The following is a 17,458-nucleotide window of genomic DNA, read 5'->3' as shown; positions in this document are numbered from 1 at the left end:
TATGCCAGCTCCTAAATGCACGCCTGTCCAGCTCCCTAGACCTCTCCACCGGAACGTCCCTGCGTTCACATTAGAGATACCTCTCTGCCTTGGGTTTATGGACATACACAGCTCATAGCAAGGATTTACCTTCGCATCCTCTGAGCACAATTGCAGGTGCAGAGCCCTCACTGAAAACCAGGCATTACGAAATGGAGCCATGAGTGTCAGCTTTAGAGGAGGAGAAAGGACAGGCTGATAGTACAGGCTGTGTTCCTGGATCTAATAATGTATGTATCAGACACCTTGCGCTTGAGATGGCAGATCCCGGAAGCCCCACACGAATCTTTCAACAAGATTAAAGAGATGCTATTAATTGCTATCGATCATGGGTCAAGAAATTAAATTGCGTCTGCAACTGTATCTCTGAAAGGCCGAAGAGCAGTTAATGGGTCTGCCTGGCCCAGTGCTGTGATTAATTAAAAGGGGAAGAGAACCACAAAATATTAAAATAAATAAATACGTTGAGATGTGTGTGCTTATCTTTGGAAATATACAAATGGAGAGACTAGACAGCTCACTAGAAGGTAAAAGTCTCAGTTTAATGCTTCCTGTCCTGGAAAATTGTTAATAAAACTCACTGTGCACTACATTATTATTAGCATTTATTATGGGGGAGAAGTCAATGGGGCTTGTGCTCCTAAAACCCTTAGGTGCTTCTGAAAATCTCCCCCTATTTGTATTACACTAGCATCTAACCCAGATCAGGACCCAGATCAAGGTGCTGTACAAACACATACTGAGATACAGTCCCTGCCCTAAAGAGCTTGCAGTCTAGGCCCCCATTCAGGACAGCATCCCTACTCAAGACTGTACTTTAAACATGTGCTTAATTTCAATCATGTGCTCAAGTGTGTTCCTGAACTGGGGCCTAGGCAGCTGAGCCAGACAATGGACGGGTGGGAACACGGAGGCATGCCACAGTGACTTGCCCAAGGTGACTCAGTAGGTCATTATGCAATGTTGTTGTAGCCAGGTCGGACCCAGGATAGCAGAGCGACAAGGTGGGTGTGGTAATAAAGCTTGTCTCTCGCTCTCCAACAGAAGTTGGTCCACTCACCTTGTCTCAGTAGTTCATTAGCAGCGTTGGGCCCAGAACCCAGGCATTATGGCTCGCCTATCCATTAGGCTGCACCGCCTACTCTGAAGATACTGGAATGCGTTCCTTTTCCACGGCTATTCAAATGTTTAGCTGGCCAGGGATGTTAACAGGAGCTGGTCCCGCTCTACTTTGCTGAGATGACTGCAGGTGTGTCCTTTTGTGACGTGCTTCTATCGTATTGAAACTGCTCAGAGAAAAGAGCAGCAGATAGATTACTGTACAATACTATGCAAAATACTGACCGACTAGGGATGAAGAATTCTGGGGCTAGTCAGCTAGGGACAGCTTGTGACCAGATCCTCCCCAGTGTGTATCCCTACGCAGGAGCTGGCTCAAGCACTGCTCCCTGTTCACTCAAAAGGGGGTGGGCAAGAGGCAGGCCCATGGCCACCTCACTATGCAGCTACATATGGGCGCAGACACTTAGCCTGGGATTTTCGAATGAGTGTAAGGGAATTAAGCACACAGTTCCCACTGGCTTGCCATGGGAATTAAGCATGTAACTCCCTTAGGTCCTCTTTGAATCCAAGCCTTAAGGACCACCAGTGACTGCATCACCCTTGCTGACAAGGAAGTCTGAGGACCAATGGCACAGATCCGTAAAGGTATTTAGGTGCCTAACTCCCACTGAAATCATGATTTCAGTGGGAGTTAGGCACCTAAATACCTTTTGAGGATCTGGGCCAATGTCTCATTGTGGTGGTGAGGGTCTTCACATGTGACAGAGTTCTACATTTGTCATAAATATAAAGGGAAGGGTAAACCCCTTTAAAATATCTCCTGGCCAGAGGAAATCTCCTCTCACCTGTAAAGGGTTAAGAAGCTAAAGGTAACCTCGCTGGCACCTGACCAAAATGACCAATGAGGAGACAAGATACTTTCAAAAGCTGGGAGGAGGGAGAGAAACAAAGGGGTATATGTGGTCTGTCTATATTCTGTCTTTGCTGGAGATAGACCAGGAATGAAGCCTTAGAACTTTTAGTAAGTAATCTAGCTAGGTACGTGTTAGATTATGATTTCTTTAAATGGCTGAGAAAAGAATTGTGCTGAATAGAATAACTATTTCTGTCTGTGTATCTTTTTTGTAACTTAAGGTTTTTGCCTAGAGGGGTTCTCTATGTTTTGAATCTAATTACCCTGTAAGGTATCTACCATCCTGACTTTACAGGGGGGATTTTTTTTTATTTCTATTTCTATTAAAAGTCTTTTTGTAAGAAAACTGAATGCTTTTTCATTGTTCTCAGATCCAAGGGTTTGGGTCTGTGGTCACCTATGCAAATTGGTGAGGCTTTTTATCCAACATTTCCCTGGAAAGGGGGGGTGCAAGTGTTGGGAGGATTGTTCATTGTTCTTAAGATCCAAGGGTCTGGGTCTGTAGTCACCTAGGCAAATTGGTGAGGCTTTTTACCAAACCTTGTCCAGGAAGTGGGGTGCAAGGTTCTGGGAAGTAATTTGGGGGGAAAGACGTGTCCAAACAGCTCTTCCCCAGTAACCAGTATTTGTTTGGTGGTGGTAGCGGCCAATCCAAGGACAAAAGGGTGGAATATTTTGTACCTTGGGGAAGTTTTGACCTAAGCTGGTAAAGATAAGCTTAGGAGGTTTTTCATGCAGGTCCCCACATCTGTACCCTAGAGTTCAGAGTGGGGGAGGAACCTTGACAACATTGGTGCAAACCTGCCTCGTAGCTACCGGCTGTGACCTGCAGTGTGAGAATGCAAGCAGTCATTCTGTTCACCTGTAGTTCATAATAGATAGGGCTCCCGTTTACTGAGCATGACCCTGCCTTTGGCCTCCCATATCTGCCGAAATAGGACGTTTTGAAAGGGGAGGTAGGTAAAAGCTGTTGAGCCCTAGCAGCAAGTCAATATCTTTCTTACTCAGCGTTGGCGATAGTTGGGCTTTGGAGGATCCAAGCAAGAAACCAATTGTCTGACAGTCCCTTTTCATAGAAACTTGTAAGCAATGCCAAGGTGAAGTGGTGGCAGTCCATGGTGCCAGTTAATGCCAGCGAGCAGGGCTGAACATAACAGATGACTGCCTAAGGATGTGTCAGCTAAATAGTCATTCAGCTGTGTTATTAGTCATGCCGTTTAAGTGAGATGAGCCAGAACCACAAGACACATTAGAAGGATTTTTAGTCTATGTGGTTTTTGCATACGTTTTTGCAGATTGTGTGACACAAAGAATTTATATTGCTTCAGCAAATGCCCATGTCCATTGAATAACAGGAATAACTCACAACTCTGCACACAAAGGGCTAGATGGTGCCTTTAGACACAGCCCTGAGCAAAAGGTGTTGCACTAGGACTCAAAGATACCCTGCTACAGGACAACTCCTCCCCTGCGCCTGGACTCATAGCGGTAGTAACTACAACAGCCCAAGGATGACTCTGCTGTGTTGGGCCGTGCATTGGAAGGACAGAGGCAAGGTTCTGCCCACTCACTCCTTGCTCATTACTCCATCTCAGGTTGGGGTAAATGACCCGATGTCATCGGCTTACTCCCGTGCCAGTGTGTAAAGGGAGGTCGTACTAGCTTATGAAGGACTGTAGTGCAAGACACACGCTAGACCCAAATGAGATGGGAGGGCCTAAGGACCTACTCCTTAGACTGCACCATTTGCCTTTTGTTTGTTTTTAAACTGAAGAAATAACCCACAACTCAAAGCATCATGTATTTTTATGTATGTAAAGGCCATGGACCATGGATCTCCCTACCACTACAGATGGGCACAAGCCCAAAGCCTTTAGATGTAGGAACAAGCTCTTGGCACAGCCCTTCCCACAATAACAATGGCAGAAGAACACCCTGGCACTGTAGAACAACAGGAATAATCCAACAAGGGGAAAAATTACCCACAAGTAACATAAAATGAGGGATGGATGGCAAATACCATCCTTCTGACAGAATTAGGACCCTTATTATGTCAGTGCCCAGCTAGCATGGATATAATCACTTCAGAAATGTATAAGTGAAGGGCTGGTTCTTATTTACGCTTGTGCTCCTTTACACCATGAAAGGGGCCACAGTGTAAATGCGGTTCAAGTCCAGCCTATGTAAAAGGCTCTCCCTGGCCAGTCCATTATGTTATCCTTTAAATTCCGTTCTGTGGAACAAAAGCCCTAATTTCACCCAGGATACTGTCATCTGTTTTTCTGATCGCAGTATCCTCATCAGAAACCAGTGTTACCTCTCTGCTGAGCAGTGACAGATGTCCAGGGCCTTGCAGGTCAGCTTCCCTCAGGAGGAGAACTCAGAGATGTGGGGTCAGGGTACGTGCTAGGTGTAACTGGCTTTCTTTACACTCTCCACCAGTCCTGGAATGGGGTGGTCAAATAGCATGCAGGCAGTCCCGCCTTCCAGGCACCTCAGTCCAACAACAATGCCTGGATCCCGTGGAGCAACCCTGTCACAAATATTGACTCTAATCAGAACCAAGGTATAACACACACTCTCCTGCTCCTCCCATACCTTCCTCTTACCCGTGTACCCCAAATCCTGCATAACCCCAAACTAGCAAGACATGACGCCTTCCCAAGAGGCCAAACTTGCTCTCACACTAAGCTGATGCCCAAATAAATGTGTTAGTCTCTAAGGTGCCGCAAGGACCCCTCTTTGGTTTTGCTGTTACTAACACGGCTACCGCTCTGAAACCTCTCACACCAAGAACGCTAACTCAGCAGACTCGCTGTAACACCAACAACAGGTGCCACCTGTGATAACAATATCAGCTGCACCGGGCTTTAAGCTAGCTCTTTGCTTCCATGCTACCAAACCGGAACAGCGCTGTGAACGTTGGCTTTGTCCGCTGCTTCCAAGTCAGTTGGTGGGTAAACCATAGTACAATAAAGCTGCCTTGCCTACGAGCTGCATGCTCTCAATTAGCTTACCTCACGATTTTATTTCTTTTGAAATGACTTCAGCCACTGAGCACTCCCTCCCACTCCTGGCACAGATTATCTCTGCTGCTTAACATGCCCTGTCTGTCCCTGGCCCTGGGTTACCTCCCCCACTATTTCCCTGTCAGCCTCACCAGCCTTGTTTTACTTTATTCTGCCTCCCAAACCCACAACTTCCCCTTGGGCACTTTCTCGGTGCCTTTCTCAGCTCCTTGCTGGTTCATTGGTGGCCTTTCCTTGCTGCAGCTGGGCAGCTTTTGGTTTGGGTGGCTATTGAGCGGGCGCTAGAGGATACAACTGCAGCCCCTGGAGTGGGCAATGTGTTAGCAGCAATATCCTACCCGCAGGCCTGCTTTTCACAGGGGCCCACATCCTCAAAGGTATTTAACCTTGTACATACCTATGAGAAGCTCAGCCAGGAGCCTAATATAGGAGAGAACCTCACTGGCAGGCCCTGAGGGTGACTGCCTCTTGGAAGTGATCAGAAGCATGGCCGGGCTTCACTGTATCTCCCTGCAGCAAAATCCATTTTTTCATAACCTAGGAGCACGGCTTGACTACTAAGTTAAGCAGCTTGTTAATTTCCTCCTTTAAAAGCGCGACACCATTTTTTCCTAATATCTCTCTGCCAAATGATTTTCCAAAATCCAAGTTAACAGTCCCCCGCATTGTTTATCAATCCACTTCTCAACTGGCTGGGGAAGAGAGACAGGGTCAGTCCCGTCAGCCCTTTTTCACACCCAGCAGCCCTTTACTCTGCGAGGTGTCCCACTGAAATCAACAGCACTACTCACGGAAGAAGGGATGACTCCATGCAAGTACTAGTGTGAGAGTCTGGCCTTTAGGAAACAATTAACCAGCATGGGCTGGGATATAGATATGTCTAGTTTAATTAATAATATTTTGCATGTGTAGTGCTGTACATGTTCCAAGCACTGTATAAACATTAACTACATTCATTCATCTGCAATTAACTAGTGTAACTACTAATTAGGGTAAATAATGTGCCTCTCCTTCTGTAGGTACCAAATTGATTTTGTGAACTGAAAGCAAATTATTATTCTGATTAGATGGCATCAGGTTTAAAGTGGTACCACAAGGGGAGTGATAGCAGTGGGGTTAAAGGAAAGGCCCAGGCATCAGGACGGTGGTGTTCACAGCACTACCATAACCTTTCAGTGTGACCTTGGGCAGTCATGTGACCCCCTCTGTGCCTCAGTTTCCCCATCAATAAAAGAAAGATCTTGCTATTGACCTCCTTTGTAAAGCCTTTTAAGAGCTGAGTATTTTATTAATGTCTGTTAAGGGGCTCCAAGATCCTTGGCTGGTAATCGCTAAAGAAGTGCCAAGGACGATTACCATTTTTGGACTAGTCAAGCGCTTCCTATCACAGTACAAGACCTATGGAGTAAATCTAGTGTCTTGTGTATCTCGCCATCCTATAGTTTGAATTACTGGGCTTTCAATTCACTGAGCCAGAACTAACTTTGTCGCACCTGGGGACCTAAGTGTGTAGGCTAGAGTTGAAAAGGCATGAAAGCAATTACAAGTTCAGGAGCCATCTTGCAACCAATAAACGAATGTTCAAGAAAAGGCTGCAGCAAAGTGCTGCAGCTGGTATAAATCAGCGTCACTCCATTCACATCAGTGGAGCTAAGCCAGTTTACACCAGCTGAGGATCTGGTGGTTTAACCTACTCCGCCAGAATCCAGGCACTCCTCAGCTACTTACAGCCACCAGGTGAGCTCTTGCAGTCTCGTCTGCACAGTCTTTACTCAAGCAAAACCCCCCTGCCGGAGATCCCAGCGCCCGTGCTGTCCTGTTTCATTTGGAACTGGAGGAGAGTGATGAGCTGACTTGTAGTTTGGGGGACGAGTGGCAGAGTAAAATACACCAAAAAACATTTTTTTTTGCAGGTTAACACACTTTATATTTAACAAAATAATTTTTAATAATATATTTTTTACACATCAAATATTGTTGCTCGAACCCCATATTTTTACAGTCAAGTTTGGGGTTTTTGTCCCATTCTTTTTTCCAGGCACACTGTTGTTTAGAGCATTTTGAAACTGGCTAGTCATTGCCCGCTAGCCGCTTACAAGTAAATATGATGGTCCCTTATTTAACAGTAGCAGTGTACATGGGCCACATTCTCAGCGGGTGTAAATCGTAGCTGACGTCAACAGCGCTATGCTGAATTCTGGCAGCTGCGAATCTGGCCCCACTAAAACCCAAATGGGGAGGAAATAAGAATACAGTGGCAACAGGCTGGTTGCAAACAAAGGATCTGAGCCTCCTACCATTGATGCCGAAGTGGGCCAGAGCCTCAGCTGGTTTATATCAACATGGCTCCATTGATTTCGGAGGAACTGTGCCAATTTAAAGCCGCCGAGGAGCCGTCCCTAAGAGTTTTGTCATTGACTCTAACAAGAGCAGTTTCGGGGCCCAAAGTCTTAACAAAAAATTCATAAATAAAAAAGCAAATGGTTCAAAAGCCGTGACCTGGTTACAACAGAACTGTAAAGTGGCATTACTGCTTTGAGCAGGTCTGTCACAGTATTGGGTCACGTCTTCAGGAAGATAAACAAACAGGTGTCAGGGCTACAAAGCCGGAAAGTAACTCGCTTGCAGTGAGGAAAAGACTCTCTCTGGCTGCTAACCAAGGCCACGGAGCTGCCCTCCTCCAGCAGTGCTGGCAGCTGCTTTTTGAAGATGGCTTCTCAGTGTATGCCCCCTTTGCCCTAGTAAGTCCTTGCTATAGTTCTTGGTGTGCTTAGCCTTTGCTGCAGAATTATTCCATCCTGGTGTCCCAGTTGCATGTTCTCATTCCATTCCCCTAAGAAGGACACGGTAGCTCCTTAATAATGGATACGTCATGGCTCTACTAAAGGTTTTCTCTGTGTTTCCACCCCAGCCACATCATTTATTTTTTATTCCCACGAATGTGAATTTCAAAGCTGGCACTAGGCTACCTTAGTGCAAAGGAAACCATGTCTCTCCGTGCACAGAAAGCCTGGAATGCCTCTACTTTGTGTGGGCATGACTAAATCACACAGGGATGCTCATGAATGATTCAAGATCGTATATTATCTATGAATGGCTGCCACAGTAAAGTTCCCACCTTGGTGCAGATCGGTGCTCTGCAGAAAGGGCTCTTGGTGGTCTGCAGGATGGCAAAGCTATTTGTACTGCAAGGAAACCAGTTTACTCAAGGCGTTGGAGGGCCAACACCTCACCACGTTCATTTTAGGAATGGCTCTTGCTGGAACTAGCTGCTTTTAGGAGGGAAGGCGTGTAATGTCTGTGGGAGACATTCTGATCCTCTGTCTCATGCTGAGTAGCACCTTGCTTTGTGATTGGGCCCACTGGCTTCAACTGAGCTACACCAGGAGGAAGGTATGACTCAGCATGGAGAGGAGGTTAATAATCTGGCCTTGTATGACAAGTGCTGCTGTAAATCCAGGGAAATATGCCTTTGCGGGCCTAGTTCACTGGTAGCACATCACACCAGTCTGAGCCCTGGCCAGTTTCCACTGGAGTCAGTGGGAAGAGTCCCAGGATGAGCTCATTTAAACTTGATCATTTGCTCTTGGGCTGCTAGGGTCTAGGAGTGTCAGAGGTGCAAGGAGCATGCTCACCTCCTGGGAGTGGGGATGTTACAGATGGGTTCCTTGGCCATGTGGGCACAGGCCTGGGGGAATGGTGAGAAAATGAGGGGCTCATTAAGAGTGTTCTCAGGAACCAATATCTTGTCCACTGTCCATAGGACAGGAGAACACACTGGGCAACAGCTCATACCATGTATGTTAGTGAGGGCATAGGTTTAGCTTGCTCTGTGAACAACCAGTTGTCCATTGTCACTCTTTCTGCGGGTCCTCTGGGGCAGTTTTGTGATTTTAACATTTTTTTTATCACATCCAATATTTTAATTCATAACAAAAAATCTCCAGCAAACAGCTGCAGAAATCTCACTGGGGGGCTGGTCAGAGATGTGTTCAGATCTGCACTTGAAACAGAAACAGTGGCCAAATCTTGGTCTCACTGAGGTCAAGTGAAATTCGCCACTGACTTCAGTGAGACTAGGGTTTGATGCAGAGTGGTGATGGCACAGTGACAAGGTACATGCAGACGTAGCTGCATGTTGAAACCAAATCAGAGGGCTAGGGTCAATGCTGATCATATTCACAGTGGGTCTGTGCACATTGGGCCAACAGTTTATGCTAGCAGAAGCCACAAAGGGCTGAACTAATCGCTGGTGTAAGGCAGCACAGGTACACCAGGAATGTATGTGTATCCAAAGTGATTACGAACAGCCCAAAACAAAGAGCTTGATCCATGCTGGTGACAAATGGGGCACAGTTTCAACCTCGGCTGCAAATCTAGTGTTTGTCATTTTCCAAATTATTTTGATTTGTGTTTTCCCATCATCTTCATCGGTATCAAGGGAGTTGTGTCCACCTACTGCTGTTATCCGGCATCATTTAGTGATTTGATTGACAGCTTTAACGTATCGGTCGTGATTATTGTGTAGATTTCTTCAACTTGATTGTCCCCACTCGGTGGAGAAAGCGTAACACAGACAGAGTGTTCCTAGCGCATGGCCGATCCCTCTTTATCTAGGCATCTAGTCTGACCTTTCGGTAGTTTACAGTCCAGTTTGATTTATTCCATCTATCCAGCCATCCACCTCCCATCTCTATTTTTAGCATCATGAGACATTTAAAAAGTGTTCATTCTTGTTTTACCCATAATCTTATTACCCAGAAGACCCTGGCTGTGAAAAAGTTTAGGAAGATGCTAAAAAAAAAAAAAAAAAAAAAATCACAACAGCGAAAATGCAATTCACATTGTAGGAAGTGATAGAAAAGCTACAAGTTAATTGGCAGGGTGGAGGCATTATGAGTGGAGGAACCTGTGCAGGTATTTTCCCTTCCAAAACCTCAGCTATTGAGTCCCCATCAAGCAAAAGCAGATTAGATATCTAGCTACTGGATATATATTCTGTATACGGTGTGTGAGAACTTTCCTGTTAGCAAAATATTCACTTTTGTTAACCCTAAAAGGTTTTGCTGGTGACCCTATTGCAGCTGGCAGGAGGTTTAACATGTGCAGTGTAGAAGCCGTTACGTTTGTTTTTTAATAGACTCGTCATTGGTCTGGATTTTGCCTCTACAGAGTCTGCTTGCCGTGGCATTCGCGTTTTGAACACTGAGCAGGCTTCCACCAGTCCCCGTTGTGACAGTGACAGATGTTACACTCATCCACTTTCACTTCAATGCCAGCCGGAATTATGGTGGTTCCTGCAAAGCAGTTTGGACCTGGAAACACACATACAAAATAAATAAATAAATTAAAATTGGGGCTGGGTGTGTATGGGAGGAGGGTGGGGGGGCAGGACGCATGATGGATTTGAGAGTGAGACCACATGAGAATCATTTACGAGCAGGGAGTCTGATGAAGTCACCCCAAAGTACAACCCCGCCCTACCCCTTCAAATCACCAGGCAGTTCAACATCACCATAGTCCATTAGCACCAGGCAGGAAATCCTGGCCCCCTTGAAATCCATGGCAAAACCCTCATTCACGTCAATGGGGCGAGGATTTTGCCCATTGGGCAGTTCAATAACATTTTCGTAGCAGGCAGGAGAGTGCTGAATTGGTTTCCAAGCATAAAACAAAGCTTCAAATGTTTAGCTTCCTTCACGCCCCTCCCCTGTTATTGGATACTTTGTCATGGTCAAAGGCTTCCCCTGAGCAGCTGATTGGTAATGCAGTGTCCCCTTCCCGGCTGCAAGGCCGCAGGAAAACATTGGGACTAAATCTTCAGCTGGTGTAAATTGGCAGCGCTCCAGTGAAGTGACTGGAGCCCTGCCAATTTATACCCGCGGCACACGTGGCTGCGATAACTCCCTCCAGCTCCTTAAATTCAGTCCCGGGGATCCTGAGCTGGTTCCCTGATAACAATGAATAATTCACAGCATCAATAATTGATTTGTCTCCCAAACAAGCTTGCTTATAGATTTTATTTTATAAAGGGGATTCCTTTAATCTGCTGATCTTGACTTTAAAAAAAAAAATCTTTATTAGACAATTTCAAACCCAAGTCGCTTCTGAAGTCAGCAGGATTTTTGTTTTCTCATGCCCGTAAAGGCCCAACAAAGAAAACATGGCCCAGCTGGTTATGTACACGCAGTGCTTCTCTCCCACATACCCACTAGCATTGTGCATGTGTGAGTGTAATACTGAGCTTCAGATCTCAATAAAATCAATTCTGAAAAGCCAGAGATGTGAGGTTTAGCCTCTTTGAGGACTGTTGGCTGCATTATCCCAATCACCAGGCGAGCTGATTGTAGAGGTTAAATTAGCTAAACCAAACTGATCTGGGAAATCTGATTGTCTCACGTATTTGGTATTGCCCAAAACTATGGCCAAGTGTAACATCATCAGCTGTGCTCTAGTTCCATTTTTTTGCATCTGTTTTCCTACTACCGGGAGCGAATTTGCAATAATATTTGAACATCAAAGCACGTGAACCACAGGCTAGTTGTAGAGCAGAGCTCTAAACTAGGCTTAGCACTGTTTGAAGGGAAAGCAGCTCTTTCCAATGTGTATTTATTGATCTATCTATCTTGTAGTGCATTTTAAATCTACATTTCAAGAAAAAAAAAAAAAGCATATCTGTAAACATGTGTATATAAGTGACTGTGAAACGGGGAGGCTCAATTGCATTCCAGGCTCTTTTCACATTAACTAACAGGTGGAGCTGGTTAGGTGTTGGCCATTGGAGTGATTTTCTAATGGGAAAATGTAGTTTCGGCAAAATAATTATTATTTTTAATCTGAAATACTGATTTTGCCCCAAAAATTGATTTCCCATCAGGGAAAACCAAAGTGAAATATTTTATTTTGGGTAGTTTCAACCCAAATTAGAATATTTCATTATCAGAAATGACCCAAAGTGTTTCCTTTTGAATCAATTCAACAAAATATTAAACAGCATTTTCTTATTGCGGTCCATTGCTTTACAGGAGTTACAGTCCTGGCACTGATTCTCTGTGGTTCAAGCTCCCACGAGAGCTACATCTCTTGTATCAGCACAAAAATCAAATGTTTAAGTGTCAAATTTCTCACGGGACAGAATTTCAAAACTGCACTCAATTCTACCTACCGTACCAATGTTAAGAGTCCATTGAAAGTTTATTTCATGCCATTGGCTCGGTGCACGTGGAAATGTTAATATAGTCATTGTTCTCAAGTTGTCATCATCAGTAGCTGTTTCCCATTCAATATGACTCCCAAACTGACATTATTTGTAGTATAGTGGCACCTAGCTGCTTTATTGGGGCTCCACTGTGCTGTGTGCTAGTCACACATTAGTAAGAAACAGGCCCTGTCCAAACAAGGGTGCAAGCCAGATGATGGATGGGAGGGCAAATGACTTGCCCAAGGTCACACAGTAAATCGGTGGCAGAGCCAGGTCCAACACCCAGGCTTCCTGACTCTGCGAACAGTGTCCCATCCGCTGGACCATCCATTTGCCTTTCTCGGCCAAACCTTTGGAAACCAAAGGAAGTTTTCAAGCGTACATGTACACAGACAGACCCAAGCACACACTGGAAATGCTCTTCAAGGTTCTTGCGTTTTGAAAGATTAGCCGTTTGCATGACATTCCCGAGACTTAAAAATGGGGACTATTGCTGGAACTGGTAATCTGTCCCAAAACGGAAGAAACCTAAGCATATAAACACTGCATATACTGCAGTAGTCATCTACTTGAAAGGTTACCTCCATTCCATGGACAATGGACAACAGAAATATCTCCATACATATGAATTCAATAAAATAACCTTTCAGGTGACTCCCAGTTAGGCCCTGTGCTTTAACCTCACTACATAGGCAGAAATACAATTCAAAACTTTCTTCTCTCCCCGGCCCCCCACAAATCCATTTGCAGGGATAACATTTGTGGCCTCCCATTAAACAAAGGGAGAGTGGTGAACTTCACACGTTTAGCTTAACATTTGCCCAGGAGTCTCGCCTGAAAACTGGAGCTATTATGGGCAAAGCAAGACATCTGGGCACTCTAAATTATAGATGAGTCTAAATCCAAGGGCCAAGCCATTTAATGGGAAGGAGGTGAAATGCAGTATGTAGCTTGGTAGGACTTACTGGTCCGTGCCTGTCACAGGCATGACTGGGAATGGGGTGGTCTGGCGCCATACCAAAGATGTTTGCATTTTACAGCATCAGAAAACTTTTTTTTCCCCTCTCATTAACTTTATTAGTACCATGACTTTACAGTACACTTCTCAGAGCCCACAGGCCACAAGTTTGACATTTCTGGTCTTAACTACCCAGAAGTAATTTAGATAGTTGTCAAGCAGAATAATTGGTGTTTCTTGGCTATTATTCACATTTAAATCATCCCTCCCTTTCATAAGTGCTGCTATAAATTTTGATCAGCTTTGTCTCGGCTTCTACTGTCCACGCTAATAGAGTCACAATAAAAGCGTATGAGTGAGACACCTCTGATGACTTTCACGCTAGCATTTGGAGCTATTATATACGCCCTGTATCTGCTACTTTACTACCATCCACTTTCATACTAATAGGAACCACTTCCTTGTAATCTATGGGTTAGCATAGGCGCCGACTTCCTCTCTTCCCGGTGGGTGCTCGACCCCCCCGCCATCCCTGGCCCCGCCCCACCTCTTCTCCGTCTCCTCCCCGCTCCTCCCCCCCGCCCAGAAAGTCATAAGTGCCGCCAAACAGCTGTTAGGCAGTGGGGCAGCAGGAAGCGCTGGAAGGGAGGGTGAGGAGTGGGGACACAGTGCGCTGGGGAGAGGGGAGAAGGAGGCGAGGTGGGGCAGGGGGAGCTTGGCTGCCAGTGGGTGAGGAGCACCCACTAATTTTTCCCCATAGGTGCTCCAGCCCCGGAGCACCCATGGAGTCGGTGCCTATGTAGGTTAGTGCATTTGTCTCTGTTCTCCAATTGCCTGGCAGACTGTGGTGGGCTAAGGTACATAGAAGTACCACGCTCCATGTTGGGAGAGAAAGGAAGCTCTTGTGACTAAGGCACAGGGCTAGGATTCAGGAGAGCTGCATTCAGTTCTTGGCTCTGTCACTGACTTTGGGCAGGCCATTTCCCTCAGGTCCCCGTCTGCAAAATGGGAATAATCTTTCCTCTCCTGTGTATTTGGACTATCTGTTTCTCAGAGCAAAGGTGTCTCTGACTATGTGTTTGTTCAGCGCCCTGCTCACTGCATTCCCAATCTTAGCTGGACCCTCTGGGCAATCACACAAATAATGGATAATAAAAATAACCATGTCGTTACCATGTGGTGCTAACATTGTAGCAAACAACTTTGACCTTTAAATGGCCACCCAGGGTCTCCTCACTAGTCCTTTTAAAGGAGTGCTGTGCCTGTCCTGCTACTCTGTGCCCTGCAGCTTTAAGAAACAAGGCAGAGAAGCGCAAGAAGCGTATTGCCTCGGAGTAACTCCGTGAGGCGGAGTCAAGCATCGGCTGCGTGGGCCCTGGTTGACAAAAGGGTACAGCCAGTCCTCCAGAAAGACCCACGAGAGCAAGGAAGGGGCTTCATGTGATCTCAGGCCTGTTTGAAAAGAGCAGGCCTGGCCCGCTGCAAGAAGGTGTGGGCAGGGCCACCTCCATGCACAGTGTGATTCCGGCCAAGATGAATGCCTAGAAAAGGGAGCAAGCTGAAACTGAGGCAGCTGCAGTGGGACCCCAGCAGATACGAGCACAGGTTTGGAGGACACTGGTGCTTGTGGGATATATTAATGATCAGAGACCATTGGAATTATTGGGCATCTTTCCATTGAGTTCAGAGGACTTTGGATCAGGCCCTAATAAGTTGGAGTGACGGCTGAGAGTGCATATCAGCAATTTACGGTGAAATACGGTACATAGATGTTGAAAATATTCCCAAACCAAGTGTGACCACCCCAGAAAATTCAGAGCCAAGGTTAAACTTAAAAGAAATCCAGACATGTGACGGTAACATGCAGTTAGGACACCCAAATAAGCTAAACTCTGCCCCCTAGGGATGCCATGCAATACCCAGGGGATTATGATTAATGCATTTTAATGTTTGTAATCCAAGTTTAGAGTCCCCCACTCATGGTGTCACTATAGGAAAGAGTTAATGTTGTTTGGATGCCTTAATTGAGCATTTCCACTACTCCGCTTTGAAGCACACAGCATTTCTATGGCTGTGTATGTGTTCGGGCCGTATAGCTTTTTGTCCCCATCTAGTGGCTGGAACATGTAAAACATTTATGAGTCTGCTGCTGCCACGCATCTAACAAACTTTAGTTCCAGACATTCATGCTTTTAAGATCCAGAGGTTCTGGGTTTAATCTTCATACCCGACCTGGTGCAGTGTTATAATTGATGTAGGTAGGTCTCTCTCTCTCTCTTCCCCTCCTTCCTGCTAAACCAGAAAAGACTTCAACAAAAGAAAATGACAACATCTGGATTCCTTTTTAACGACCACAATGACTCTGCGCTGTCTAGACAATGCTAAATGCGATTTGCATTCTGCTGTTTTCATGACTTTCATTTTCATTCTTTATAAAATAAAGGCTTTGCTCTCCAGAAGCAGGACCAAATTGCGCTCTCTCTCACCCACATCCCTTGCGTCTTAATTTCAAGAGAGCTGTACACCCAGGATTTGGCTCTCTTCTCACTCACACAGATTATGGACTCCAGCAGTGTCACCTCTGATTTACACCATTGTGAGCAGAGAATCAGGCCTGGTCTGGGAGGACAGACTTTGGTCTGCAATTTTGCTTAATCAATCAGTCAATCACTCCGTATCGGCAGACATATTGTATGTAACATACTGCTGTAGGTTGGGTTAAACCTCAATTAAACTGTGGAGTGTGTCCTCCACCCCTCATTGAAAACAGCTGTAAGAGATAGCTGCCACCCGAGAGAAAGAGGGCGCAGGAGCCCACCCAGAAATCTGAACTGTGTACATGAGGGAAGCAGGGAGACAGCCTGAGAAGGGTCAGATGATGCACAGAGTGGAGAAGCTGGCTAAAAGAAAGTTGGGGCTGTAAGCAAAGAAACAATCTCTACTTTTTGGTTCCTCCTGTGTTCAGGGAAACAAGACTTTGTACACAAACAAGATTAAGGACAGAGTGTGGTGCACTTTCTCCACCCAACTGGAAATACCAACAAGATCTCAAATTCTGGCTAGCCACTCACGGTAACAATAACACATATCATGAATAACAGCATGGTAGATAAAAGTACAATGGCAAGATTGTGGCAAAAACGACTTCCCAAAACGTCTCCTCCCTAGTACATGAATGTCACTCGTCCAACGCTGAATGTTGAAAGCATAATTTAGAACAACGCTTGAAATGTGTTTTATCAATTTCAACTCCAGTGATTTACATGCTAATAAATCTGATCCTAAATGAGTACGTTTGGTATTCATGAAAAGATCACTTTTTCATTCACACGGGACCTCTGCAGGATAGATTCTGAGAACCATTTTTGGACCAGGCCTTTTTGAAAGCTCTAGTAAATGAGTTTTGCCGCAGCACAAACAGGGCAGATTATAAACCCAATGTCTATATTTCTTCACCAGCCTGTTGAAGTAATTGTTTCTTCACACAGTAGGCTTACAGACTTCTGCGTACGGCTGAACCAAACTGCTGTCTGTGGTGTTCACAACAGCTTTTAATTCTCTGCTTCATGAAATCCGAGATATGTTGTTGTGTTATGACACCTAGAACAGACTTTTCCATCAAGTAGACTCATTTGCTTCTGTTTAAAGTCCCAGGTCAAACACACTTGAAATGCCAATAATTGCAGCGAGCTGCATTTAAAGCTGAACTAAGCACCTGTACCTCTTCAGAACAATGGTCTGTTTGCCAGCCAGACTCCTAACAACAAACAGATTCCAAAACAGTTACCAGATCGGGGCAAGGGCTATCTGCCCCCTGGAGTATAGAGAAAAGCCCTTTTCATTAAAATTTAAACAAAAAGCTTCCTCTGGAGCTGAGGGTGGCAAAGAAGGGGGAAGAATGTTTTCTCGATTGCTGCCCTAAGGCTGCCTGTTAATCATTTTATTTGAAAATTCAATACTGCCACAACTCCCACACACATGAGAGACGGAGGGATTGCCTGGCACTTAAGGATGTAAGATTTATAGCACCAGGCTCCAATTAACTCTTCTGAATGCGTGAGGAGGAATGCAGCCAAGCTGTGTCGGGGAAGGGGAGGGAGCTGGGATCTTTTAGCGCCAAGGGGTTTGACAGGCTGAGGGAATCCTCTACCTGTCAGCCGCTAGCACAGACTGCAGCCGCTGACCCTGCTTGTCTGTCTCTAGCAGAGCCCAGGTTGGGAATTGTGTGCCTTCCTGCAATGGATTTTGGCTGCGTC

General features: G+C 45.5%; 1 protein-coding gene across 3 annotated transcripts in view; it reads right to left on the bottom strand.

Moving 5' to 3' along the window:
* The window catches only part of VWC2L (von Willebrand factor C domain containing 2 like), a 122,689-nt gene that overhangs the window by 31,208 nt on the left and 74,023 nt on the right, over positions 1–17,458 (bottom strand). Inside the window, exon 4 of one of the 3 annotated variants that reach the window (XM_074968108.1) lies at positions 4,246–4,547. The exons of 1 other annotated variant lie outside the window; for it this stretch is intronic. In XM_074968108.1, the coding sequence (XP_074824209.1) occupies positions 4,510–4,547 (38 nt within the window). In that variant the 3' untranslated portion in view covers positions 4,246–4,509. Of the gene's footprint in view, positions 1–4,245; positions 4,548–7,036; positions 10,359–17,458 lie in introns of those variants that run through there. One more of the 3 variants, XM_074968107.1, reaches the window with a different exon arrangement.

This window comes from Natator depressus, chromosome 11, assembly GCF_965152275.1.
Source record: "Natator depressus isolate rNatDep1 chromosome 11, rNatDep2.hap1, whole genome shotgun sequence".
Taxonomy (NCBI): Eukaryota; Metazoa; Chordata; order Testudines; family Cheloniidae; genus Natator; species Natator depressus.
This window is presented reverse-complemented; position numbering and strand designations above follow the sequence as displayed.